General features: G+C 35.0%; 1 protein-coding gene across 2 annotated transcripts in view; it reads left to right on the top strand.

Moving 5' to 3' along the window:
• The window catches only part of PGAP1 (post-GPI attachment to proteins inositol deacylase 1), a 75455-nt gene extending 52190 nt beyond the window's left edge, over positions 1-23265 (top strand). The window contains exons 16-27 of one of the 2 annotated variants that reach the window (XM_024564239.3): positions 35-86; positions 598-664; positions 1075-1183; positions 2884-2922; positions 4590-4683; positions 7157-7247; positions 8044-8241; positions 9131-9266; positions 11364-11414; positions 11853-12037; positions 13912-14016; positions 15413-23265. In XM_024564239.3, the coding sequence (XP_024420007.1) occupies positions 35-86; positions 598-664; positions 1075-1183; positions 2884-2922; positions 4590-4683; positions 7157-7247; positions 8044-8241; positions 9131-9266; positions 11364-11414; positions 11853-12037; positions 13912-14016; positions 15413-15551 (1266 nt within the window). In that variant the 3' untranslated portion in view covers positions 15552-23265. The remainder of the gene's footprint in view (positions 1-34; positions 87-597; positions 665-1074; positions 1184-2883; positions 2923-4589; positions 4684-7156; positions 7248-8043; positions 8242-9130; positions 9267-11363; positions 11415-11852; positions 12038-13911; positions 14017-15412) is intronic. The other variant, XM_045198202.2, reaches the window with a different exon arrangement.

The raw sequence follows: 23265 nt of genomic DNA, 5'->3' as shown, positions 1-23265 counted from the left end.
ATAAACTTTTGTCTTTGTGATCAAACTCTATTAGATATACCAAGGTTTTACAATCAACGTAGTAAGCAAGTGCGCAGCAGTCAAAAGTAAGTGTATTTTCTGAAAAAATATAATGGTTTTGTCAATATGTGGTTTTATAATGGTTGAGTCTGTAGGTCTTCACTTGAAATTTCTATTTATGCTTCTATATATTTTACGTGAAGTAAAATTTAATGTTACACTACAAAAGCTGTTTATATTTCCACAGACTTAACAGATTTAACATTGACCGTTTCTTAATAGTAAGCATCTTTATCTGTTCTAGTTTAAATATCCACATTTTAAAAATACCATATACTTGCTGTCTTATTATAATAGTAACTCTGATTTAGCTGTTTAATGTTTTTGCAGTTTCCTAGTACTTCCCATAAGCTCTAATATCTTTTGTAAGTTTTGTTAAACATTATTACTCAATAATTTTCCATAATTTATTATGTGATATAACTCTTACTGATTTTTTATGAAATGAGTAATTATATAATTAGGTATTATAGTAGCTTATATATTACATTTAATGTGACAGGTTAGTAATACATATTTTTCTTTATGTTTTCTCAGATGAAATAACTAGTATCTATAAACTTCAGATTCCATGGTCTTATGAAGACTCATTAACCATTGCACAGTAAGTACCTGAAAAATTTTACCTTGAACTTTTGTGCTTTTGAATAAACACATTCTACTCAGTTTATTTAAATCATAGTGGAATTATTAAAGTTCCTCTTACTAAAATATAGGTATCCTTTCTGTAGCATTGTACCCATAAGATAATATATAATATTCTTACTTAAATGATACAGAATTTAAACCTTCATTGCTTGAAACATGAACCCTTTCCCATCCTCTCCCCCAAGTTCCGTGTCCCCCAGGGAGCCCCCGTTCAGACAACCGTGGTATGACTGGAAGCGGCCGACACAGTAATGTGTCTGACACCTAGTTTCATCTACGTTATCGTATTGTTTTGTGCTGAGTGTTGCTTGGCTGTTGTTATTTAATAGCATTTTGTATTTGAGGACTGATTCAGTTACTTTTCAGGGTTCCATCTTCAACGGAGATTTCCCTGAAACTTCACGTTGCCCAGCCAGATAACTACAGCTATGTGGCCTTACTGAAGATGTACACGTCCTCCGACTGCCAGTACGAGGTCAGCCGCACGCCTCTGCGTTTCTAAGATGTGGTTATAGGGGAAACTAGAAATACGTTTTTGTATTAGCTTCAGCTGTATGGTGATGTGGAAGGCAATAAATATTAGGTAGAAATAGACATTTATGAAAAAAAGAAAGAAGTAGACATTTGTATAACTTAAAGTATTCTCCATTTTACCTATTAATACCACCTCAGTATTTTCTTATCTGGACCGCTGAAAGTATACATCTTGATAAGTAATAGAAAATAAAATAAAAATTGAGACTGAAGTTTAACTTTTTCAGTTTGGAAGCCAAAAGTCCAGAATCCTTTATAAATTGAAGAACATCATGAAATCAGATTACGTGGCTTAGACTTATTAGTCAATGTGGTGTATATTGCTTTCTAACACTACTAGATAAGCTTAAGGATCGTCCTTCCTTTTCACTGATTATATTAGGCTCTGTTAGTCATTAATGTGTGCAATTTAGTGCCTGTTGTGTTTGTGTTAATATCACATAGATTTCTTTGAGCTAAGAGAGGGCATTGGAGCTGGAGAGTAACATTTTATTAAGTCGAGGACTCATGAACTACAGGAGTCCCTCCCTGTATTTGAAATGCCAGGTTCGAAGAATTCCAGCTTTAAGTGGTTGAATTACGCTTTTTTGGAGACATCACAGGTGTCTGGTTTATGTGAAATATCTTGTTTTTCCTCAACTGCTTTAAACCACGATTACGTATTTGGATTCTTTATTAGAACTAACTTTCTTAGGGTAAACTAGAATTGCTAGGTTTAATGAGTAGAATTTTTCCTACAACCAAGTTTCAGTTGGACCAATACTAGGAGTTATTGTAGAGTTCATGGAATTTTTAATGCTCTGTTATCTTGCTTCCTGTTTCTAACACTGAAGGATTCTACGGGGCTGTGATGGTTTTGACTTGCACCTCCATATTTTACAGAGACAGTACGAATTGTGCTAATACCTTGTCTCCAAATACGCACACTCTCAAAATGTCCATGTTTTTACAAATTCTTCATATTTTCAGAAAGATTTTCTTGACAAAATCTAATCACTTTATAACCTGCCTGCGAAAGGTGTATTTCCTTTTCTCAGACTTCCTAATATCAAATAAAGTATATTTATGCTGGAGATAATTAATGATGAATATCTGTTTAAAATATGTTTTGGCTTAGATTTTACTAAATGTGCTATTTGTTCATGGTCTTATATCATTTAAAACCCATTTTTATAAAATTCACTCAGAAGTGGTTTAGCTTAACTCTCTTTAGTGCTATACAATTTTAGGTTTGAGACTTTAAAGTCTAACTGTAGAATAGGTTGACTAATTTGTGCTTAATTTTTCTGCAAACATGTATGGCTTCTGGACTTAATCCTTTACTAAGTTCCTTTAGTTGCATGATCTGGTAATGAGATAACTCTGGTTGATTAAATATTGTAGTTAGTAAAGGGCTACCGTAAATACCATAGCATTCATTCAATTGTCAAAGAATTAGAATATGGGGAAATACACTGAACAGTAAAATTAAGCTTCATACAAATAAATGTTGATGATTCAGAGGATTCTTTTGAGATCTGGAGTGCCTTAAGGTTTATTAGTATAAAAAAGTGAATGATTAATAAAATGCTCAATTTAATAAAATGTGAACTACAGCAGTTTTAGGGAAAATAACCTTTTTTAATGATTGTTTTAAACTAGGTGACAATTAGGACTTCCTTTTCGCAAATACTTGGACAGGTAAGAGAGAGTCCTGTTTGATTTTTTATTGTCTTGTGAAAATATACTGTAAGGCAGGAGTTGCAAGCTTTTTCTGCGAAGGGCCAGATAGTAAGTATCTCAGCAGTGTTGATACTTCCTAGGAGTGAGAGCTGATTCCTGATTCTCAACAAATTAGTATTCTTGGCTAAATGAATGTCATATTAAGATTTCATGTTGCTCATATATATAATTCATAGTCTAATAACATCTGTAGACTCATATAAATGAACATTTTCAAAGGACTTTTAATTTTCTGCATGCTCAGTTTGTAAAAGGTAAAAGTAAATTATACTCAATAAACATGTTGAAAACAGTTTAAATTTATTTGGAGAGTATCCTTCTATAATTCATAGGTAAATAGTGTTATAAAAATAACTTATCAAGTTGCATAACTGCTATATTATTCATCATCATTATAATTTGCAGAATTGTACAAACAGGACATAATGTAGGTAGTGTAATTAGTTAGAGAAATTATGCGGTTTTAAAATTCACTAAAATTTTTATTGTGTCTTTTATTACTTTCACTTTATTTATTTCTTGTGTTTTTCAATCCAGCATAGCAGAATATTTTCAATTTAAGTCATTTGATTCTATAACTATAATAAAACTTACAAATCAAAATTAAATTAGAAACTTTTATATGCATTATCTCATTCTCAGAACAACCTAATGAGAACTACATTGTGATTATTATTAAACTTGTGAACATTAGAACATTATAAGTTAATGTGTAAGAATTTTGTGCTACATTAGAAAGAAAAGATTAAGGTTAGTATGAGTGGCAAAAGAGCATCATGGGGAGTTATAATAAAAAGTTAAGGGATCAATTATTAAGAAAAATTATCTCTTGGAATATAGGGGAAGAATTCATGGTATCCTATTTTTAGTATGTCCAAAAGGCATGTTACTGTACATGGTAGTATGGGCTGAGGATATAATGTACTCTCTTATATCATTCTGGTACCTCAGAATTCAGATTAGTGACAGGAAAAGTCTGCCTTGATGTTCTACAGTCAAGCATAAATTATATGTAAATCAAAGGACACATTAAAATTCTTGTTCAGATATGGAAAGTTTTCAAGAAAATGATGATGTGGGTATTATAGAGTCAGAGGTGGGTACTTTAAAAATGTCAAAGAATTTGTGGTAGTTGAGTTAAGTCCTAAATTATTCAAAAGATTTAAGATGCTCTTCCTTGATGTTTGTTTATAAATTTTGCTTGAAGGCAGTAGGAAAATTAATTGAAGATATATGTATAATATATCTTATTCATCTTTATCTGGATAAGAACTACCTCAAAGGGTTTTTGGGAGGAGAGAATGAGATAATGCATATAAGATGTTTAATAACATGCCTGGAACATAGTAGACACTCAATAAATGTGCCTTATAAAAAAGTTGGTAGCATTTGCTACTCTATAAATTCTCCTTATTATTCCTTTGATGAAGAATTCAGATACCATGTTTCTAATACGCTGTATAGTATTAACATTTATTTTACTTAGAGTTTTGATACCCGTTACTGGGAATACTTTTGTGGCCATGTCATGAAAGAATGAAGAACATTTTTATTTCATGTGAATATACATTTATTTTATCCACATGAATATTCAGAAGTTGTCCGTCGATTTGCTTGTTTTCCAGGTAGTTAGATTTCATGGCGGAGCTCTTCCTGCTTACGTTGTAGCCAACATTCTGCTTGCTTATGGAGGACAGTTATACTCTCTTTTCTCAGCAGGTAAGAGTGGTGTTCTTCCCTCCTCCCTCCCTCCCTCCGTGCTCCATTACTGCTTCTTTATCTTCAAAGTGGCTAGGGAAGACACATCAATTTCTTGATAGTTTACAATTCATGTCTCTCAGGTTTACAGGAATTTGAAATCATGTGAGTTTTTATTTTCTTTTGTTGTTGTTGTTCAATTACAGTTGTCCCCATTTTTCCCTAAGAAAATGTCTTACTTGTTTTCCCCATTTTATACCCTTGTGCCTGAAGTTTCTTTCCTCCATTCTGAGACCTCTTATTATGTAGAGGCTAAATGACAGGAATCTTGTTCTCTGTTTTATTCCTGGTGCCTAATATAGTGTCAAGCACCTAGTAGGCATTCATTGTAGTGTTTGAGTTATACCAGCTGTACTAAGTAAGTCCTGGCACACCGAATGGAATAATTGAGAGTTTAACGAGGGGACCTACTATGTGGTGTAGGATAACAAGAAATGATAAAGCGCCAGATTAACAACAGAGCCATCTGCTATCGTAGATACCAGGGCAGGGGAGAGAGCAAGCCTAGAGAGCTGTAGGGGAGGACGGTGTCCCTGCAGCTGCAGCCTTGGGTGCCGGGGCTCTGCAGCCACTCGCAACCTGTGTCTCAGCAGGAAAAAAGGTGGGAAATAAACACAGTGACCTTATTTCCCTCCATTCTCCTCTATTTGCCAGTGCTTCTCATTCACTGAACCTAACTAGAAGCCAGTCCATAAAAGTCAGCCTCCCAAAATTCAGAGCAAAATAGAGTGAAGAATGAATCTGGAGGGGAAATATAGAATACATATTGAATAGGACATTGGACAACCTCTCCACAGAGAATAGCAATTAGAATAGTTTCCCAGGAGGCTCAACTTTGTAAGGTCCTCACAAACTTGTGTTTGGACAGTAATCAAGGGAAGCAAGACACAGGAAGAGAGAATGGGGCCAAAATGTATAAAAGCAGTCCAAAAATCTCTACTATTTCCATTTGCCAAGTCCTTCCACAGCTACTCATTCCCTTTCAATGACTTTTTACAATTTCCAGTCTGCCTTTAGTGTTCATTTTAACCTGCTTTAATTTATATTCCAGGAAGAAAGAAGCAACATTCAGTGAGCTCTGGCAGATCCAGTCTTTTAATTAGGAGATTATTTGGCAATATGACATCACCATACGTGAATATAAAATTTTTGAATTTTATATTCGTATATCTAGATGGTTCACAGAGACCCCAGAGATATATGATACGGGGTTAATCTAGAGCACTTAAGTATGGGAATATGTCTCAAAGCACTTAAGTAATTCTGAACCAAGGATGTCTGTCTGTCAAAAGCTATCGTGGGTCATACTCACTAGAATGACTATAAATAAAAAGAGATAATTACAAGTGTTAATGAGGGTGTGGAGAAATTGGAACCTTCGTACACTGCTGGTGGGAATGTAAAATGGTATAGCTGCTTTGGGAAGGAGTCTGGCAGTTCCTTAAATGGTTAAACAGAGTTACCGTATGACTCAGGAACTCCATTCCTAGGCATGTACGCAAGAGGGGTGAAAACATACACCCACACTAAACTTACACACAAATGTTCACAGGAACACTATTCTTAATAGCCAAAAAGTGAAACAGCCCAATGTCCATCAGCTGTTGAATGGATGAACAGAACGTGCTGATACGTGCTACCACGTGGTTGAGTCTTGGAAGCATGCTAAGTGAAAGGAGCCAGTCACAAAGGGCCACGTCCTATGTGATTCCATTTACATGACATGTCCAGAAATAGGCCAGTCTGCAGAGAAAGAAACCCAGATTTGTGGTTGCCTTGGAGTTGGGGTGGGGGAGGCATGGATGTGCCAGGGAGCAGAGTCTCTTTTGGGAGTAATCAGATGTTCTAAGACTAACGGTGGTGATGGTGGTGTGATGAGCATACTAAAAACCACTGAATGGCATGTACTTTAAAGGGATGAATTGTGTGGTATGAGTGAGAATTATATCCAGTAAAGTTTTTGAAAAATCACCTCTGGAGCTTTGTGAAAATACAGATGATAAAATCCCAGACTTGGCTTCCAGAATTTGTTTCACAAATGACTGACTGTGTACTCTTATATGAGAACCATTGAATTCCAGTAATTTTTAATTTTTTATTGTATTTTTTCATTACCATTTATCCCCTTTATACACCCCTTCCCCCAGCAATCACCACACTGTTGTCCACGTCCATGAGTCCTTTCTACTCCGTCCCTCCTCCCCTAATCATGTCCCAGAGCTGTCAGTCTGCCCTCCGTCCGTGAGTCTGTCTCTATTTTGCTTGTTAGTTCAGTTTGTTCGTTGGATTTAATCTTTTGAAGAGCGTCTCTGTGATAGTAATGAAGACCCTGCCTTCTCTGACATGAGATATGTTGCTCTTATAATGTAGGATATATGTCTCATCCTTAATTACTGTGAATGAATTACTACATACAATTTTTTTAAATCACCAGGTCATTGCTTAGAATATGCTACTATGTTGGATAAAGAAGCCAAACCATACAAAGTTGATCCTTTTGTAATTATGATTAAGTTTCTGTTGGGGTAAGTTTTGTTATCTCTGATAATGATTTTAATGTTGTGTTGTATATAAAACAATATTTTTTTCTTCATAATGGAATATAAGTTTTCATACAAATATGGCAATCGACCCATTTTATTAAATGGGATTTTTCTACTTAGACAAAGGCCTGATAAGTATAGCAACATTTACTTTAATAGTATAATCATTTCAAAAGTAATTACTGAACTTACATATATCAACCGAAACTTAGACTATAAACATAAGAGACCTTTAACATTGCAAAGGGATGTGTGCGGCCCATGATCTTTGACCGTCTCAGCCCAGGTCGTGCTACAGCCATTGCGGGAAACTGATGAGACAGGCCCCCAATCACTTCTTCTTCCTTCTTGTACAAAGTGCACTTTCGGTTTCTCTGCCCTACTTAACTGTCCATTCTTAATTTATACAAAGTCGGTTCTTGCTTAAGAGCCATAGATACTTAGATACTTAGATACTTGCTTAGATACTTTTTCTTCTGTCATTAAAACTAGCTATTGGCTTCCTAACTTAAAAAAAAAAAAAAGGCCGCTTGTTACTTGATTACAAGGAACAGTAGAGAGCAGTGAGGCTGCATTGCAACGCAGGGCTCGGATCCTGGAAGACCAGTGGCTCACGGGGAAGAGGAATGATGTGAAATTTGTTTTAGTGTAATTACAAAATGAGTATCATGGTCCTTTGGGGACTCTACTGAATGGTCATACACCTCAGATATTAAATCCTTGAATGTCAGTTGTTGATTTTCTTTTGCTTTTATTCTGTATTTTCTTTTATCCACAGACATAAGTGGTTTAAAGAATTATGGGATGTTTTCTTGTTACCAGAATTAGATGCCATCTTTTTAACTAGTCAGAGTATGTGTTTCCCCCTTGTATCCCTGATTCTCTTCCTGTTTGGAACATGCACTGCCTACTGGGGTGGCCTGCTCTCTTCTGCATCTGTGAGACTCCTCTCTTCATTGTGGCTGGCTTTGAAAAGGTAACGAATGAGTGATTGAAAGCTTTCTCTTTGCTCTTAATTAAGAAAAAAAATTATATTCTGATGAGGAACCCTAAAATTAATTTGCTTGCACTAGACTAATGTCTAAGGAAAGATATGTAACTAGCAAAATGTGGATTAGTATCGAAAGTTATGTCATTGTCAAAGATAATCATTTATTGCAAGTTAAATACTACATTTGACCTATCAAAAAAGTTAGGCAGATTATCCAAGTATTTTTAAATTTCACTGTTACAGATCTTCCTCAGGAGGAAGAATTTGTCCGGCAATGCTTTTGTTATGTGGATTTTCTCGAAACGGAGGGCAAGAGACATCAGTCAAGATATTTAAGATCAGATTAGATGAAATGTATAAGAGCTCCAAGAACATCGCCTGTAGTTTTATTATAGGCGCAAAGACATAATCTGAAATTACTGGTAGGCTTTTCTGGTAAACCACTGGTCTTGTTTCCTTTGCCGCCACTCCTCGCCGAGCCTGACTCACTGTCACCGAAGGGACTGTGGTGTGAGGCTTCTCCTTCCCTCTGAGGGAGCGAGTGATCTTGAGACTTTAATAGAAAACTTTTTTCACCTCAAGATCAGAAATGGACGGCACAGGGTCTGTAAATATCTTCAGCAACATTTTTTTCATCCTTAGTACAAATGTCAGCCATAGCGTATCTAAATGAAAGGGGAGCTGTCACAATATACGACAGAATTTACAGTCAAATATGTGTCACTTCTTGCCTTTATTAAAACGTGTCTTCCTGTTAACTCTATGGTATTTGCCTATTAGTAAGCAGGAAAGCCTGGCAGCGTACTGATTATTGTTTTCCTCTTATATGTGACTGTATAAGTAACTATTAAGAGTTTTATTCTTGTTTTTCCAGGCCCTCAGAACTTCCTAAAGATGCCAAGATCATGTCATCAGACGTAACCATTTTGACCATTGTTTTGATCATAGTTAGTTGGGCAACTTGTGGAGCATTGGCCATACTTCTTACTTATCTTTACTATGTGATTAAGGTATGTCAGGCGGAGGCAGGCATAGAATTTTGTGTAGGTGTTGGTAACAAAAGTTTCTAATAACCACTGCAATAATCTTATATGACAGGTTTAATTTAAGGGTAGAGGTGTTTTTAAACATCTTAGTTATTTAAAATATGTAGTTGACTGTAAAACGGAAATTACTCACCTGAGTTGGGATAGTTTGTTTAAAAAAGGTTGGGGGGAGACATACTGTTTCAAATTGCTTCCTGCTCTTGCAAGTCATGTTAACTAACTAAAAAACACTCTAGTAGAGCAATCTTTATCCACACCTCTCTTCAATAGAGATTATAAACAAAGCAAAAAGTTATGTCAGTAGGATCGAGCTATCAGTCATGCTGAAATAATAATGTTACATATGTTGCTTAAGAATCAGAAGACCATGATAAAAAATAATTAGGCTGATAATCTTACTGGGGAAATAAAAAACACTTCCGAGAAAGCTGATAGCTTTGCAAGAAAATACAGGTCATACACTGCATACTCACCACATTAGTCTTATGGAGAGACAATGGACACCAGAATGGATAATATTTTTCTTTCTTTTCTAAAAAAAGATTTATTCACATGCCTCTGGGTTTGGAAGAGCCTTTTTGTCTAAAATATTCCAGCAGCTACTTTTGCAAATGCTATATTTAATGAGGAGGTCAAATGGCATAATTTAGACCAAATTAATGGTTTGGGAACCTGGACTATTCTGGGTTTTTTCTTTTTCCCACCTCTCTTTTGATTGTACTTACCAACCAAATAATTGCGAAATATTGGGTTGGCCAAAAAGTTAATTTTTTTTTCCATAAGATGGCTCTGGTAGCGCTTAGTTGTCTTTAACTTCATTCGGAACAATTTTGTTAGAATGTATTGTGACAGCTGTCATATCAGCGTGTGTTTAAAAAAAACTTATCAAAAATTGGGGAATTTTTGTGTATCCATTTTAATATAGAAGATGGAAGAAAGTAAGCCACATTTTTGCTGTCTTATGCTTTTATTATTTCAAGAAAGGTAAAAACACAACTGAAACACAAAAAAATTTTGTGCAGTGTATGGAGAAGGTGCTGTGACTGATCAAATATGTCAAAAGTGGTTTGCAAAGTTTCTTGGTGGTACTCACATTTTGGTCAAATATTCTTTGCTGTGGGGCTGTCTTATGCATTGGAAGATGTTTAGCAGTATCCCTGACCTCTACCCACTAGAGGCCAATAGCAGGAGTTAGCCAACTTACTCAAAATACCCGAATCAAAATAATTACTGGTGGCCCTGGCTGGTGTAGCTCAGTGGATTGAGCACGGGCCTATAAACCAAAGGGTCGCTGGTTCAATTCCCAGTCAGGGCACATGCCTATGTTGCGGGCCTGGTCCACAGTTGAGGACATATGAGAGGAAACCACACATTGATGTTTCTCTCCCTCCCTTTCTCCTTCCCTTCCGCTCTCTCTAAATAAATAAATAAAATATTTAAAAATAATAATAATTACTAGTGAAAATGAAAAATATGTCTTTTATTTTACGGAAAGAACTAAACGGACTTTTTGGCCAACCCAGTACATACACATTATATATTATTTTCATCACATTAAAAAAACTCTTTAGAGCTGCAAAGGTAATATTTTGAATTTTTTAATCGATTATTTCAAACAACTGACCCAATTAGCAAAACTTTCTCAAATACTTAAGCAAATCTAGTAAGTTAAACTTATAGACTTTCTCAGAATCTTGTAACCATTTTACCACCAAATATATTGAGTTTAGATCGCCAAAGACTTAGAATATATAAAACGTGTTACTCTTCATACTTTAGTAAAGGTAATCAGTTTTTTTACTCAGAAGACACTTTAAGTTGCTATGGTGAGGCGTCATGCAGAGGCTGCTCAATGTAAAAGGTGTTAACAATGTGTCCTGGCCCCAGATACTCTGGAAGTTTGTATTATCTTGTTTCTCTTTTTTATCCACGACGGCAAGCATGTGTAGTTTTTATTTATCTTCTTTAAACTTTAGGTTACAGTGCTTCTTGGTTTTAATATAAATGGTTGTTTTTGTTTCTAAATAAAAGCAAAATTAAATGGTCTTTTTTTTCCCCTAGATTGTTCATCTGCAAGCCATTCTAACAAATTTGAAAAATAGCCAAACTGTGGTAGGTTTTATTTTCAAAACTCTACATCACTTTAACATGAAAGAACAAGGGAAATTTTTAAGTTTTTTTTTAAATATTGGGATTTTACAATGTTTAAAAGGTATTATGAATTTTAAAAATTTTAAGAAAAGTGAAGCTAAGCAATATTAAAATAGACTTAGATTGTCTAAGTTTAATTTGATCTTTGTCAGTACTTGTTATTATAAATTATTTTAAATTTTATTTTGAGTAACTATTTAGAGAATATATTCTCAGCAGTGGAAATAGCAAATCAAAGGAATAAAAGTTTCATAACTGATGACCACTTTAAAACCAAGTAATTTCAGTATTTTATATCAATTTCATAGTGGAAGGATGTATTTATTTAGATATTAATTGAATATGATTCTAAATAAAATTTTACGTAACATCTTCATATTGTTACTTCATTGGTTATAGAATCCGAAACACCCTAGGAGAAGTGAAAAAAAATCCAACCACCATAAAGACCCCACGGCACACCACCGTCTGTCTGCCGGCGATGCTGAGGACAGTCTGCGCATGCACAGCACCGTGATCAACTTACTGACCTGGGTCGTGCTGCTCAGCATGCCGTCTTTAATTTACTGGTTTAAGAACCTCAGGTGGGTTTTATTTATGTAATGATAATGTATGTGGTTCAAACAGTAAATATCTGTAAGTAGGAACTTGCGAGATTCTGATGGGCCATAATACTACCTCAAGAACAGGAAGCAATATATCCCCTGAAATTTATTTTTAATACATCCATGTTTTCTCCCTTACCACGAGAATATAAAAACTTTGGGAAAATAAACATCCCCAAACACTTCCCCCCAAAAGAGGGCTATATCACCTTTAACCTTCTTTGATCTGCACATGTGAAAATGTGCTGTTTTGTTGATTTAAGGTATTCATAATGCTAATGCTTTGTTTATTTTTCTTTATTTTATTTTATTTTTTATTGTTGTTCAATTACAGTTGTCCCCATTTTCCCGCCATTACTCTCCCTTACCTTGCCCACCCTATTTATTTTTCAATTCATGATCAGTTTTATGTTTTCTTAAAGTTAGGGGGAGGTTAAAAAGTTTCCATTTAAAAATATTAGAAATAGTGAAAGAAGTGGGTACATTTTTTTTTTAAAGATTTTGTTTTATTTTTAGACAGAGGGGAAGGAAGGTGGAAAGAGGAGGAAAGAAACATCAGTGTGTGGTTTCCTCTCGTGTGCTCCCCTCTGGGGACCTGGCTACAACCCAGGCACGTGCCCTGACTAGGAATCGAACCAGCAACCCTTTGGTTCATGGTCCGGTGCTCAATCCACTGAGCTACATCATCCAGGGCAGAAGTGGGTACTTTTTAATATGTACCGTACATCTAAGTAAAATAAATGATCCAGCTATCTTACTACTGAAAACCATCATTTCCTTTCCTACCACATCAGTGGCCTAGGTCAAGTAAGAGTCTGAAATGCCCTCCAAAATATTTCTAGAATATTTAGTTATTGATAAGTTGTTTAAAAAAATAGTCTACCTGTCTAAGTAATAATTGAACCTCTACTCAATGTAGTTTATAGAAATCATACAAAACTTTTAGATTCTCTAAACACTGGAAGTATTTAACTTTTAAATTGGCAGAACCAAAATAAGTGTCATTAATTAAGCCACAGGTTACCAGATTTTAATATCCTTCCTGTGTCCTTCATTTTAATGAAGTCAAGATCCAGATTTTTGTTAACGGATTTGGGAAGAAAATTATTTAAGGAGTTTACAATTTAAACTCCTTAAATAATGATTCTGAAAGTCTATAGTTGTTTCCCTGTCAATAAGTGCAAGAAGTGAGAAGTTGAATTTTAGAAAGATAAGGAACAAATTATTTTATATAAAACTTTATCTTTTATCTTTTTAAAATAGAGCAGCCTTAATATATTTTAAATAATTTGTTTTATAAAATGTACATGGGAGCTTTCAGGCATATACTTATAAAAAGGAAATGCTTTTATAGTGAATATTTTCATTTCCTTTAGTAGTTTCTGAACATAATGTTTCATATAAAACTTGGGTATATGCCCTGGCCGATGTGGCTTGGTTGGTTAGAGTGTGTTGCCTGTAAGTCAAAAGGTCGCGGGTTCGACTCCTGGTGAGGGCACATGCCTCGGTTTCGGGTTCGGTTCCCCCGGTCGGGTCAGGGCACGTGTGAGAGGCAACCAATCAGTGTTTGTTTCTCACAGCGATGTTTCTCTCCTACTCTCCCTACCTTCCCCTCTCTCTAAAATCAGTGAGTGTGTCCTCAGGTGAGAATAAAAAAACAAAAACAAAAAACAACTTGGATACAAGTTGTTTAGAGCAAAAATTATTTATCAAAGATTTCATGCACTATTTAGAGCTCTCATATCTGTATTGCTACTGGAATGTTTTGAAGGTTATTGAATTTGATTGATTCTGATACTTTGAAATGATCTGGTATGCTTTGTTGATTTATGTTTTTCTCCCCTTTGATGTAGGTATTACTTTAAACTTAATCCTGACCCATGTAAACCTTTGGCATTTATCCTTATTCCAACTATGGCAATTCTTGGAAATACTTACAATGTTTCAATAAAATCAAGGTATGCTTAATCTTTCTTTTTTCATATCTATTCCTAGTCTTAATCACCCTTTCTTTTATGAATGAAGCATGCTCTTCATTCCTAATACTTTGACTATTCCTAAAGGGAAAGCTATAATGTAATTTTGGTATATATGCAAATGTAGTTTATATGAAAGTATATTATACTTGTTTTCTTAATTATGGGTTTTACTTATTAGGATATAGTAATGTTTTTTCTTTAAAACGTTAACCCTTAAAAGATATGATGTCTAAGATTTGCTTCTAAAAAATACAGGAATGGAAGTGGATAGGAACGTAGGTAAAGGAAGTTTGGCCATGGCTTGGTAATTTTTAAGTTGGGTGTTGGGTACATGAGGTTCATTATACTGTTAGTCTCCTTATGTATATGTTTAAAATTCTCCATAATAAAACTTGACTTTTCATTGACTGGTCATTTCCTCTCAGAGCTTTTTCCTTCGACTCTGGCAGACATCTGCAGATATTCTAGAATCAGGCCAGCCTGGGATTTAAATCTTTGCTCTGATATTTAATAGTTGTATATATGCCTCAGGCAAGTCTCTTAACCCCTCTTAATCACAATTTCTCTATTTTCAAAGTAAAAGGTGGTAGACCTTCCTGATAGTACAGATGCTCCTTGACGTATGATGAGGTTACATCATGAGAAGCCCATCATAAACTGAAAATACCATAATTCGAAAATGCACTTAATACTACCCTTGAATACTGGTCATTTACCCTCACGATTGCGTGGCTGATTGAGCGCTTTAGCTCACTGCTGCTGCCCAGCATCGGGAGAAAGTATTTTACCATATATTGCTAGCTGGAAAAAGATCAAAATTCAAAAGTCGAGTTATAATTTCTACTGAATGCATGTTGCTTTTGCACCATTGACAAGTCAAAAAATCCTAAGTCTAACAATCATAAGTTGGGGACCATCTGTATTTTCCTTTAAAAATATTTAGTTTCTTGCCTTGTATACTCCTGTTAGGAATTAAAGATGGTCCTTTTTAATTTGGTTGAGGGGTTTTTTTTTTTCTATTTTAAGTAAGGTTAAATATTTCTGTAGCTAAGTCTTAGTAAACTTTATTGATTATATTTGTTAGGATGGATTTCTAAAGTTAGGTAGAATCGCTGAATAAAAGCCCAGTTAGTATTTTGCTGTTGTTAAGATTTTAAAGACTAAGCAAAACTACTTCTTTACTTACAGAAATATTTTTTCTAGCCAAAATATGGTTTGGATTGATAATTTTTAAAATTATGGACAGTTAAATTCATTCTATGAAAAATACCTTCATCTAAAATCACTTAGAACACTTTCTCAAAACCGTATAAATGATCATCATGTTTTGTTTTTGCTCGCAATGTACGTAATATATCTTTTTCTCTTTTTACAGTAAATTGTTGAGGACTACTTCACAATTCCCACTTCCTCTGGCTATCGGGGTGATTGCTTTTGGGTCTACACAGTTATACAGGGTTCCATGTTGTGTTTTCATTTCTCTTTTCCTCCATGCGTTATGTAACTTTATGTAGGGTGGGATTTAAGGGATGACAATGTTGATTTTTGCCCTTAGGGTCAGTAATAAGAAGGGTTGCACAGATCCGTCAACATAGACAACAAGATCCTTCGGAGAAGACACGTCTATTTTTACACTGTTGAAAATAGGAAATTAGTTTTGTAATGCTTGAAGAGAGTAGTTGAAGCATGGTTCTGTCTGGTGGTGTGGCATCTGTGTAATACTCATTTTTTAAAAAACTGGTAAAAGGACACGGTGGGCACTGTCTTTGAGGACTCCTGCGTATCAGCTAGTCTGCTTAGCTGGTCACACCAGGGAGCTTCTCCTAAACACCTCGTAAATGTAAAGCATTCTTTGTAGCCTCACCGCAAGCATTCTGCTCATTTCATCAAACTGTCTTCTGAAAGTGGGTTACTTTGTATTTGCTACAGTACTTATTGAGAAAACAGTTTCAAAAGATTGATGAAATTCACAACCATGTGGTTTTTCGCAAATGAAGTAGCCACAGAGAGTGTTTGGTCAGTTCTCGGCAGCCATGGTGAACCACGAAGGTCTTTTGTTTCCTTACATCTGTGAAAATACAACTTTTTATTCTGAGGAGACATGTTTTCTTAGTAACCACCGTAACACTGATGGACGGAAATAATTCAAACTTAGAACTTAATGAAATTTTCTTGTTGCTTTACAAATGCAAACCGTAGTTTTATTCTTGGTGAATTTGAGACTTACTGCAGAGATCTGTTGTTAAATTTGAAGAAAATTTCCATTGATTCTTACTGGGATTGGAACACATCAGTTATTCATTCTATGCTATTTCCTTTACCAGTTTTACCATTGACCCATGGTTGCCGAAAGTGCCTCAGGTCCAGATGGATTATTAAAGTAACTGAATTCCAGTGGTCAGAAAAACTCCGGGTTTTCAGTTCTTGACTACTGTGGGAAAAAATTAGCATGATCAAGTACAGTACCACATTTGGTGTATAAAATTATACTATTAATGGACTAACAGACAAACTGTTGCCCCATTAATAGCGTAAGTGTGAACAGTATATTTGAATAAATTGGAGGCTTTAGCCACTAGGTTTAACAGTGCAATCTTAATTTGCCAAGGTGATCGTTGTTTGACAGGGAGGAGAATATTTCTATTTCACTTCAGATTTCAGCTCATTTTTAGCTACTAGAGTAGGAAGTAGGTAATGGAGCTAGGTATCTTTGCCTTAAGAAAGTATAAACTCAGGCTGAGGTATATCTGGCTGATAGAGCCCTTCCTTTGGGTGTATATGCTGTAAATACCTAAAACCTCTCAAGTCCTTAAGTCTCAGTAATTCCGCTGTTGCACCTGTGAACTTGTGTCCTTCTTAGTATTAGAGTACCAAGTTCATCTTATCTGCCGTTGCATCTGGATTCCATTAGAACCTCTCAGCTGTTACTGCCTGTGGAGGGTTATCCCCACATTACGGCCGGTACAGGGTCACTCCCCTTCTCTTCTCAGTTGTTCCTCAGGTCCTTGCTCTTTTTGCATCAAAGAGGGTCTTGCTGTTATTTCTGAGGCTTGTAAGTTTGTTTGATTCCACTGTTGTCTTTCCCAACTTCATGCCTATTCAGAAGTCGTGTTTTCACTAATTCCATTGAAGAGAAGTGGTAACCTCATAGCATTTATGGCAGACATACCAGGCTCTTATTTGAGAGAAGTTGCAAAGAGGATAAAATACAAAATGCTTGCGTGTTCAGTACCTGAAAGGAAAGAGAATATGTTAGATTATACCCTTGTCCCACGGTACACCACCCGTGTTTCAGTAAGGACACATCTGCCGATGTGTGTCTATACATATTCTCATAGGCAACTTCGGTACTCATGGTATGTTATTTTTTTCATGGGTGTAATTGCACTTCAAGTTACAGATTAAATATGTCACTTAACTATTTCTGAGTTTGAACTTAGGTTTATGTACAGAAAGAGCTTTAGAAATACTCACTAATTCGAATCCTGTTGACAGCCATAATCATTGGGTTTTGTGATGTGAAGTCTCCGTGTTTAGTGAGTGCTGCTCATGAATACAGTGTAACTAACAAGCTTCAGTTTCCCATTTGTGAGTAGTAGTGCACATTGGCTTTTTAAAGCAGCAGACAAGGCACACTCATTGTCACTACCAAATTCCATGTGAGTGTAGTTATCAAGTTTTAAAGTCTTATTTATTCTAACAAGGTATTTCATTTTAGAGCTGCAAAAAGGATTCTAATAAACATTTTAGAAAAGACAGTAGATTGAGTCTTTAGCCATTGTATACATGAACATATAGACATTTCTTAAACATTTCCACAGGGTCTTCACCAAGTCTTGATGTACTTTAAACCCAAATCACTACCAGAGAGGAGAAGGTGGGCTCTGAGGATTAGCCAATATGGATGTTTCTGTCACTGGAGTAAAGGAAAGTGCTTTTCTGTTTAAATTACGGATTGTTTCTGTCATGCTGACAACCTACATTAGCTGGTGAAACTACAGAGCTTTGATAGTGTTATTACTAAAAATGAAATTATTGATTGGTAATTAGGGACTGTCTAGTTCAACAAACTTCTGAGCTCTAATGTTACATTTTTTATTTAGAACTTGTTGGGTTTTGAGTAACTGAGTAACTTTTTGCTTATAAAAATTACTCCTGGACCTTACTGTTGGTACCTCGATTAAACAGAGACTGGGCAGGAAAAACACTAGTACTTCCAGTGTTTCTGAAGCTTCCTCCAGAGCTAGTACCTTATAATTTAGACCTGATAACACAGTAGAAATCACTGAAGCCCTTTTTTTCTGGATCTCGTTCATGCCAGAAATTAAACAGGTCCTGCTCACTCTTTTCTTGTTTGTCACCCAGAATGAAAGTACTTAAAAAAGCAGTCCTAAAAAAAACCACTTGTGCCTGATTAACACTGACTTGTTTTTTTTAGTCTCTTCAATATACATTGATCATGTATCAATCTTTGTTTTTCATATTTTGGTCAGATAAATTTGGATATATAATGGAAACCTTTTCCTGATCGAACTTCCCTGTGATGTCTACACGATTATATAGTAAGGAACAAGAAGGAAAGATGCCAGCAGGCCCGGAAAGTGCTTGTTATTGATTGTCGGTCGCATCAGCCATGCGGCGGTCACATTTCTACGCCCCTCACATGCACAGGAGGCATACTGTCTGGCCTGTTCTTTATCTAGTTCCAGTACTTAACTTCAGAATTTCCGCTTACAGCATAGTTTGTTTACTTCACGTCGTAGCTCATTAGCACTTCTTTCAGAAGGTGGTCAAGGGAAATAATAAAAGGAAGCAAAACTCAGTTTTCAGTTCAGTTCCTGAAAGCTCTGGGAAAAACGGGGGAAGCACAAAGATTGTGAGACAGACTAGGGCAGCTGATTCTCGAACCCCCAGTAATACAGTTGGGCTATGTTTTCATCTCCCGTGTTAGGTCTAAATTAGTGTAATGTCTTGCTTTATTATAAGGTGTCTAAATTAGTGTAATGTCTTGCTTTATTATAAGGTGTAGTGCAAAACTTTACAGCGTTGCATTTGCAATTTTAGTAAATTAAAGTCAGAAAAAAAATGTAAATGTGCTGTGACCTTCTGTGACCTTTCATCATCAGCCTTTGTTTTCTCAGTATTTCATAGGGAACAGGATACCTTGGGGGGGGGGGGGCAGTTTGGAGAGCATGGCATTCCCCAGGGTAAAGGAAGCAACAGAAGTATCTTTGTATTATGAAATTAGACCCTGACCAAAAATCTTGTTGCCACAAAAGATAGATAAATGTAGAAGGTAATTCTATGAAATAGTAGGATGATGGGGAGCTGTTTTAGCCCAGTCCTTTTGAATAAAGGATATTTCAAATTCTTTAATGAACTTTTATTTATTCTTTCACAATAAGTTTTAGCAGCCTGAGGAAGTAGAACGCTCTGAGGCTCCTCACATTCTTTATTGTTAACAAGGATGGTAGGAAAGAAAAGTCAGGTCAGTAATCCAAACCCTGTTATGTGTACTGAAATGCTCCAGAATTCACTTTCCTCGATGATGGATCCCGAATCCAGAAGAATGACTTTTGTATATTAATAACTTAGTTTTAAGAGTGGAATAAAATTTGGAAATAGAATAGGCTACTATTCATTAATAGTATAAATACTAGGATAGGCAAAAGTAGGCTTACAGCAGTTCACCTGGAGAGTAAATAATACAATAATAAAAACACAAATAAACTGTGTCTCATGCACTCACAGCTGTAAACCTCGTTCTGCCTGCCCCTGTGTAACAGCACACATCAATTGGTAACACGTCCTTCAAAAGCTACATGATATTCTCAGCCGCACTTTGATAACATTGTCCATGGCTGAAGTTTTTTAAATCAAGTGCAGTACTTACTAAAAGTGTTGGGCATGTTATGTTCCAAAAATGGCTGTTTTGAAATACCAAGTAACCAGTTACTTTCTGATGACTTTGTATAGAACTTGATGTATATGAGTCAGAATTATTCTGCACTGATTCTGTACATTGTAACTTTGAACACTTACGAGAAAAACTGTTGATGTATTTTGATTAGTTATGTGTAAATTTATTTGCATATTTGAATTCTAATCTTAGTTTAGGAAGTCTAAAGGTAGCCATTTTTGTAAAGTTAGTATGCTGTTTTTTTAATGTTCTCTTGGTTTTTAGTATTTCTATAGCAGTAAGGTTACTAGTAAAAGATTTATACACAAAGCATAGAACTATTAACTGTTCAAAAGCCTAACTGATAGGCATATTTTGTATTTCATATTGCACTTGTTTTGTTTCATATTGAACTTTTTACATCTCTTTTTTAAGGAAAACAAAGACACATTTGGGGTTTTTTTTTAGCATAAACTTATACATTGGAAAATGCAACTGTATTCATATGGTTAGCAAAACACACTTTGCCACCAAAGCTAAACAGGAATGTAAAATACCTCCAGATACCTGTGCCAGTGAGCTCTTAGCATATTGGGATTAAAGCAAAAATAATTTTTCAGTATTTTTCAGTTAGGACTTATACTAGATATGGAAATCCTCAAAACTTATATTCTGTACCCTAACTTTTCTTGGAAAATATATAAAACTTATAGCACAGTTACATTCTATTTCATCTGATTTCTGAAATAATGTTCTCTGATTTTGAGGGGTAAAAGTTAGTTTACCCAGTAATGATCTCTCATTATTGAAGTAATTAATTGAAGTAATCATTTGAAGTAGTCTTACTTTAGATTCATTCTGTGACATAAAACTTTAAATTTGTTGCACAGATCATTTTTAGTACAGGTGTCTCATTTATGTGATGAAAGTTTATAGAATTTGCTTTCTTTGTATTTCTATTCAGTCCCTTCATCCAGTCACATGTTTCACAGGAGAAAATTATCCAGTAGAACCTAACGTAATACAATGAGGTAGATATTTTAAAATGCATATCTTAAGGAAAATACTTTAAAAATCAAGGTGTGAATGCTAAAGTGTTAATATTGGTACAGTGTTGTACTCTTGAGAGAAAAGTAGAAATATGATAGACTCAAAAACTGTGATGTTTACCTGGTTAAAGTTCTTTAATTTCTCCCCATACAAATTCTCGAAGGGAATTTTAGTCCCTCATATTATAGTACTTCCCTTAATTTAATGTCACTTACTGTTTCTCTGCCTCCTAATGTTGGTGCAGTTCGCATAAGCCGCCTTGGAAGTAAAGAGGCAGCTGAGAAATCCAAATATGAAAATGTTTAGCATTGATTTAGTGACAGTTTATCCAGTAATCTGGTGGGGACTATGAATATTAGGAAAAAGATGATGTACAAGACCTAAAAATTAGGTGAACACTGTTTTTTGGAATGAGTTTGCCTTTTGTGTTGAATAATTTTATCCTAAGTAGGTGATGCCTGTATTTAACATAACCGTGCTTTCTACATAATCAAATATATATTTATTTGAATATTCGTAGAAATAACCTTCTCTTCCTCTGCCGTGAAGGGGGGAAAACTCCAATTTTTAGTGTATATAAATTAGGAAATTGTATTGTGTGTTTACATTTTTTAAAATACAAAAATGACTTAAATATATTATTTTAAAGTGACTGTATTGTGGTTTTTTTCAACTTATGGCTAACTAAGTGTAGCAATGTACCCGTGAGAAACCAGACCAAAATTGAATGCATATTATCACTGTGACCTTGAACTTACAGTTGTTTGAGATAAAATAGACTGTGCCTTAAAATGATGAAGGAATGCCCTGCAGTTTTATAACTGTGTATTTTATTAGTGGTGGTCTTCTCAAATTGGCCCCAACTCCTTTTTTTATTTTTCTGAGGCTGGTGAAGTAAAAATTTTAAATAAAAGTATTTCCCTTAGTGTTTGCAGAACTTTTGCTCTAGCGGCAGCTCTTAACTTTCAGAGTTCTCATTTCAAACTAAAATTGACCTAGACTTTACAGATACAGAAGTTTATGTGTGACAAAAGTTTCTGAAAGTAATTTTTAAGAAGATGGTGGTCGCACTTCTGTTCTGAATTTATTAAACACAGAAAGATTAATCTTAATCTGCAGTGTAATTTCTTGTCTTTTTAAATAAATATCAAGACAACTTCTTCCCTAAGCCCTGTACTTTTTCCCCTCAGATTACTGAGGTTTATATTTAGGTGTAAAATAAAGTAATTTTACTGAATAATGATTTTTCAGTACACTAAGATTTATGTAGTATATTTAAAAATATTATTTTCCCCTTTTCTGTTTTTCTTTTTCTTTCCTAATTATTTTTAAGACTTAGAGAACTGGCTCCAGTTTTGCTTGTTTCTTTTTTTTTTTTTAATTTTTATTGTTATTCCATTACAGGTGTATGCCTTTTCTCCCCATCGCTTGTTTCTTTAATGTAAAGACTTGCATTTTTACACTGTTTATTTAAAATTATGGATATAATTTCTATTAAAACAAATTATTTCATTCATAGATGTTCATGGTCTCTGCTAAAAGAAGCCCACATCTCTCTTAATTTTTTGTATATTTTTGTGTTTTAATTTTGAATGTAAACTTAACACATTTCTTTCTTCCCATTTTATGTTCATTACTTTCCCATAAAGACGTAAATACAGGTTTCTCTAAAAGTATGCAGAAAGAAAACAAGTCTTTCCTTAAAGCATAGTCCAGCTGAGTTGGAAGCAGTTTGGGCGAGGGTATGTAATCAGATAATGGCTGCTAGCCTGCGTCACTTTTTGTATTGCTGTTAAAAGTTTATAGACGGTAAACTGTGTTGCGCTGAGATAGACTCAGTGTTCATTTATTTGCAGGTTGATAATTTTGTTCTCATCCAGAAAACGCAGTGAATAGTAACAATACTTCAGTACAAAGAAATTTGTCCTATAGTATATACTGAAAAATATTGTCACCTTGCAGCCGTTCCATGTACACGTGCATGATCTTTTCCAGCTTTGTACAGTGTGTGGTGTACTCAATATACTTCTGTGTATTTTTGGTATGGTATATAATTAACATTATGACACTCACTGGTTGTAATTCACAAAATGCAATTTATTGTACTCTGTAGAGTGTGGTGAATGTTTGTATCTGTGTTTCAACATTATGGTGTGGGGTTTAACAGGTGAATATTTGCCCTAAGTCTCTGCTCAGGTATTAATGTGTAGCAATTTTTGGTGCTTTCTTTCCAATCTGTCATAATCTGGTGTTCTGAATGTTCGACAATAAATCTGGTG

This window comes from Desmodus rotundus, chromosome 2 (genome assembly GCF_022682495.2).
Source record: "Desmodus rotundus isolate HL8 chromosome 2, HLdesRot8A.1, whole genome shotgun sequence".
Taxonomy (NCBI): Eukaryota; Metazoa; Chordata; class Mammalia; order Chiroptera; family Phyllostomidae; genus Desmodus; species Desmodus rotundus.
The sequence above is the reverse complement of the archived record's forward strand: the minus strand, read 5'-3'. Positions and strand labels throughout refer to the sequence as shown.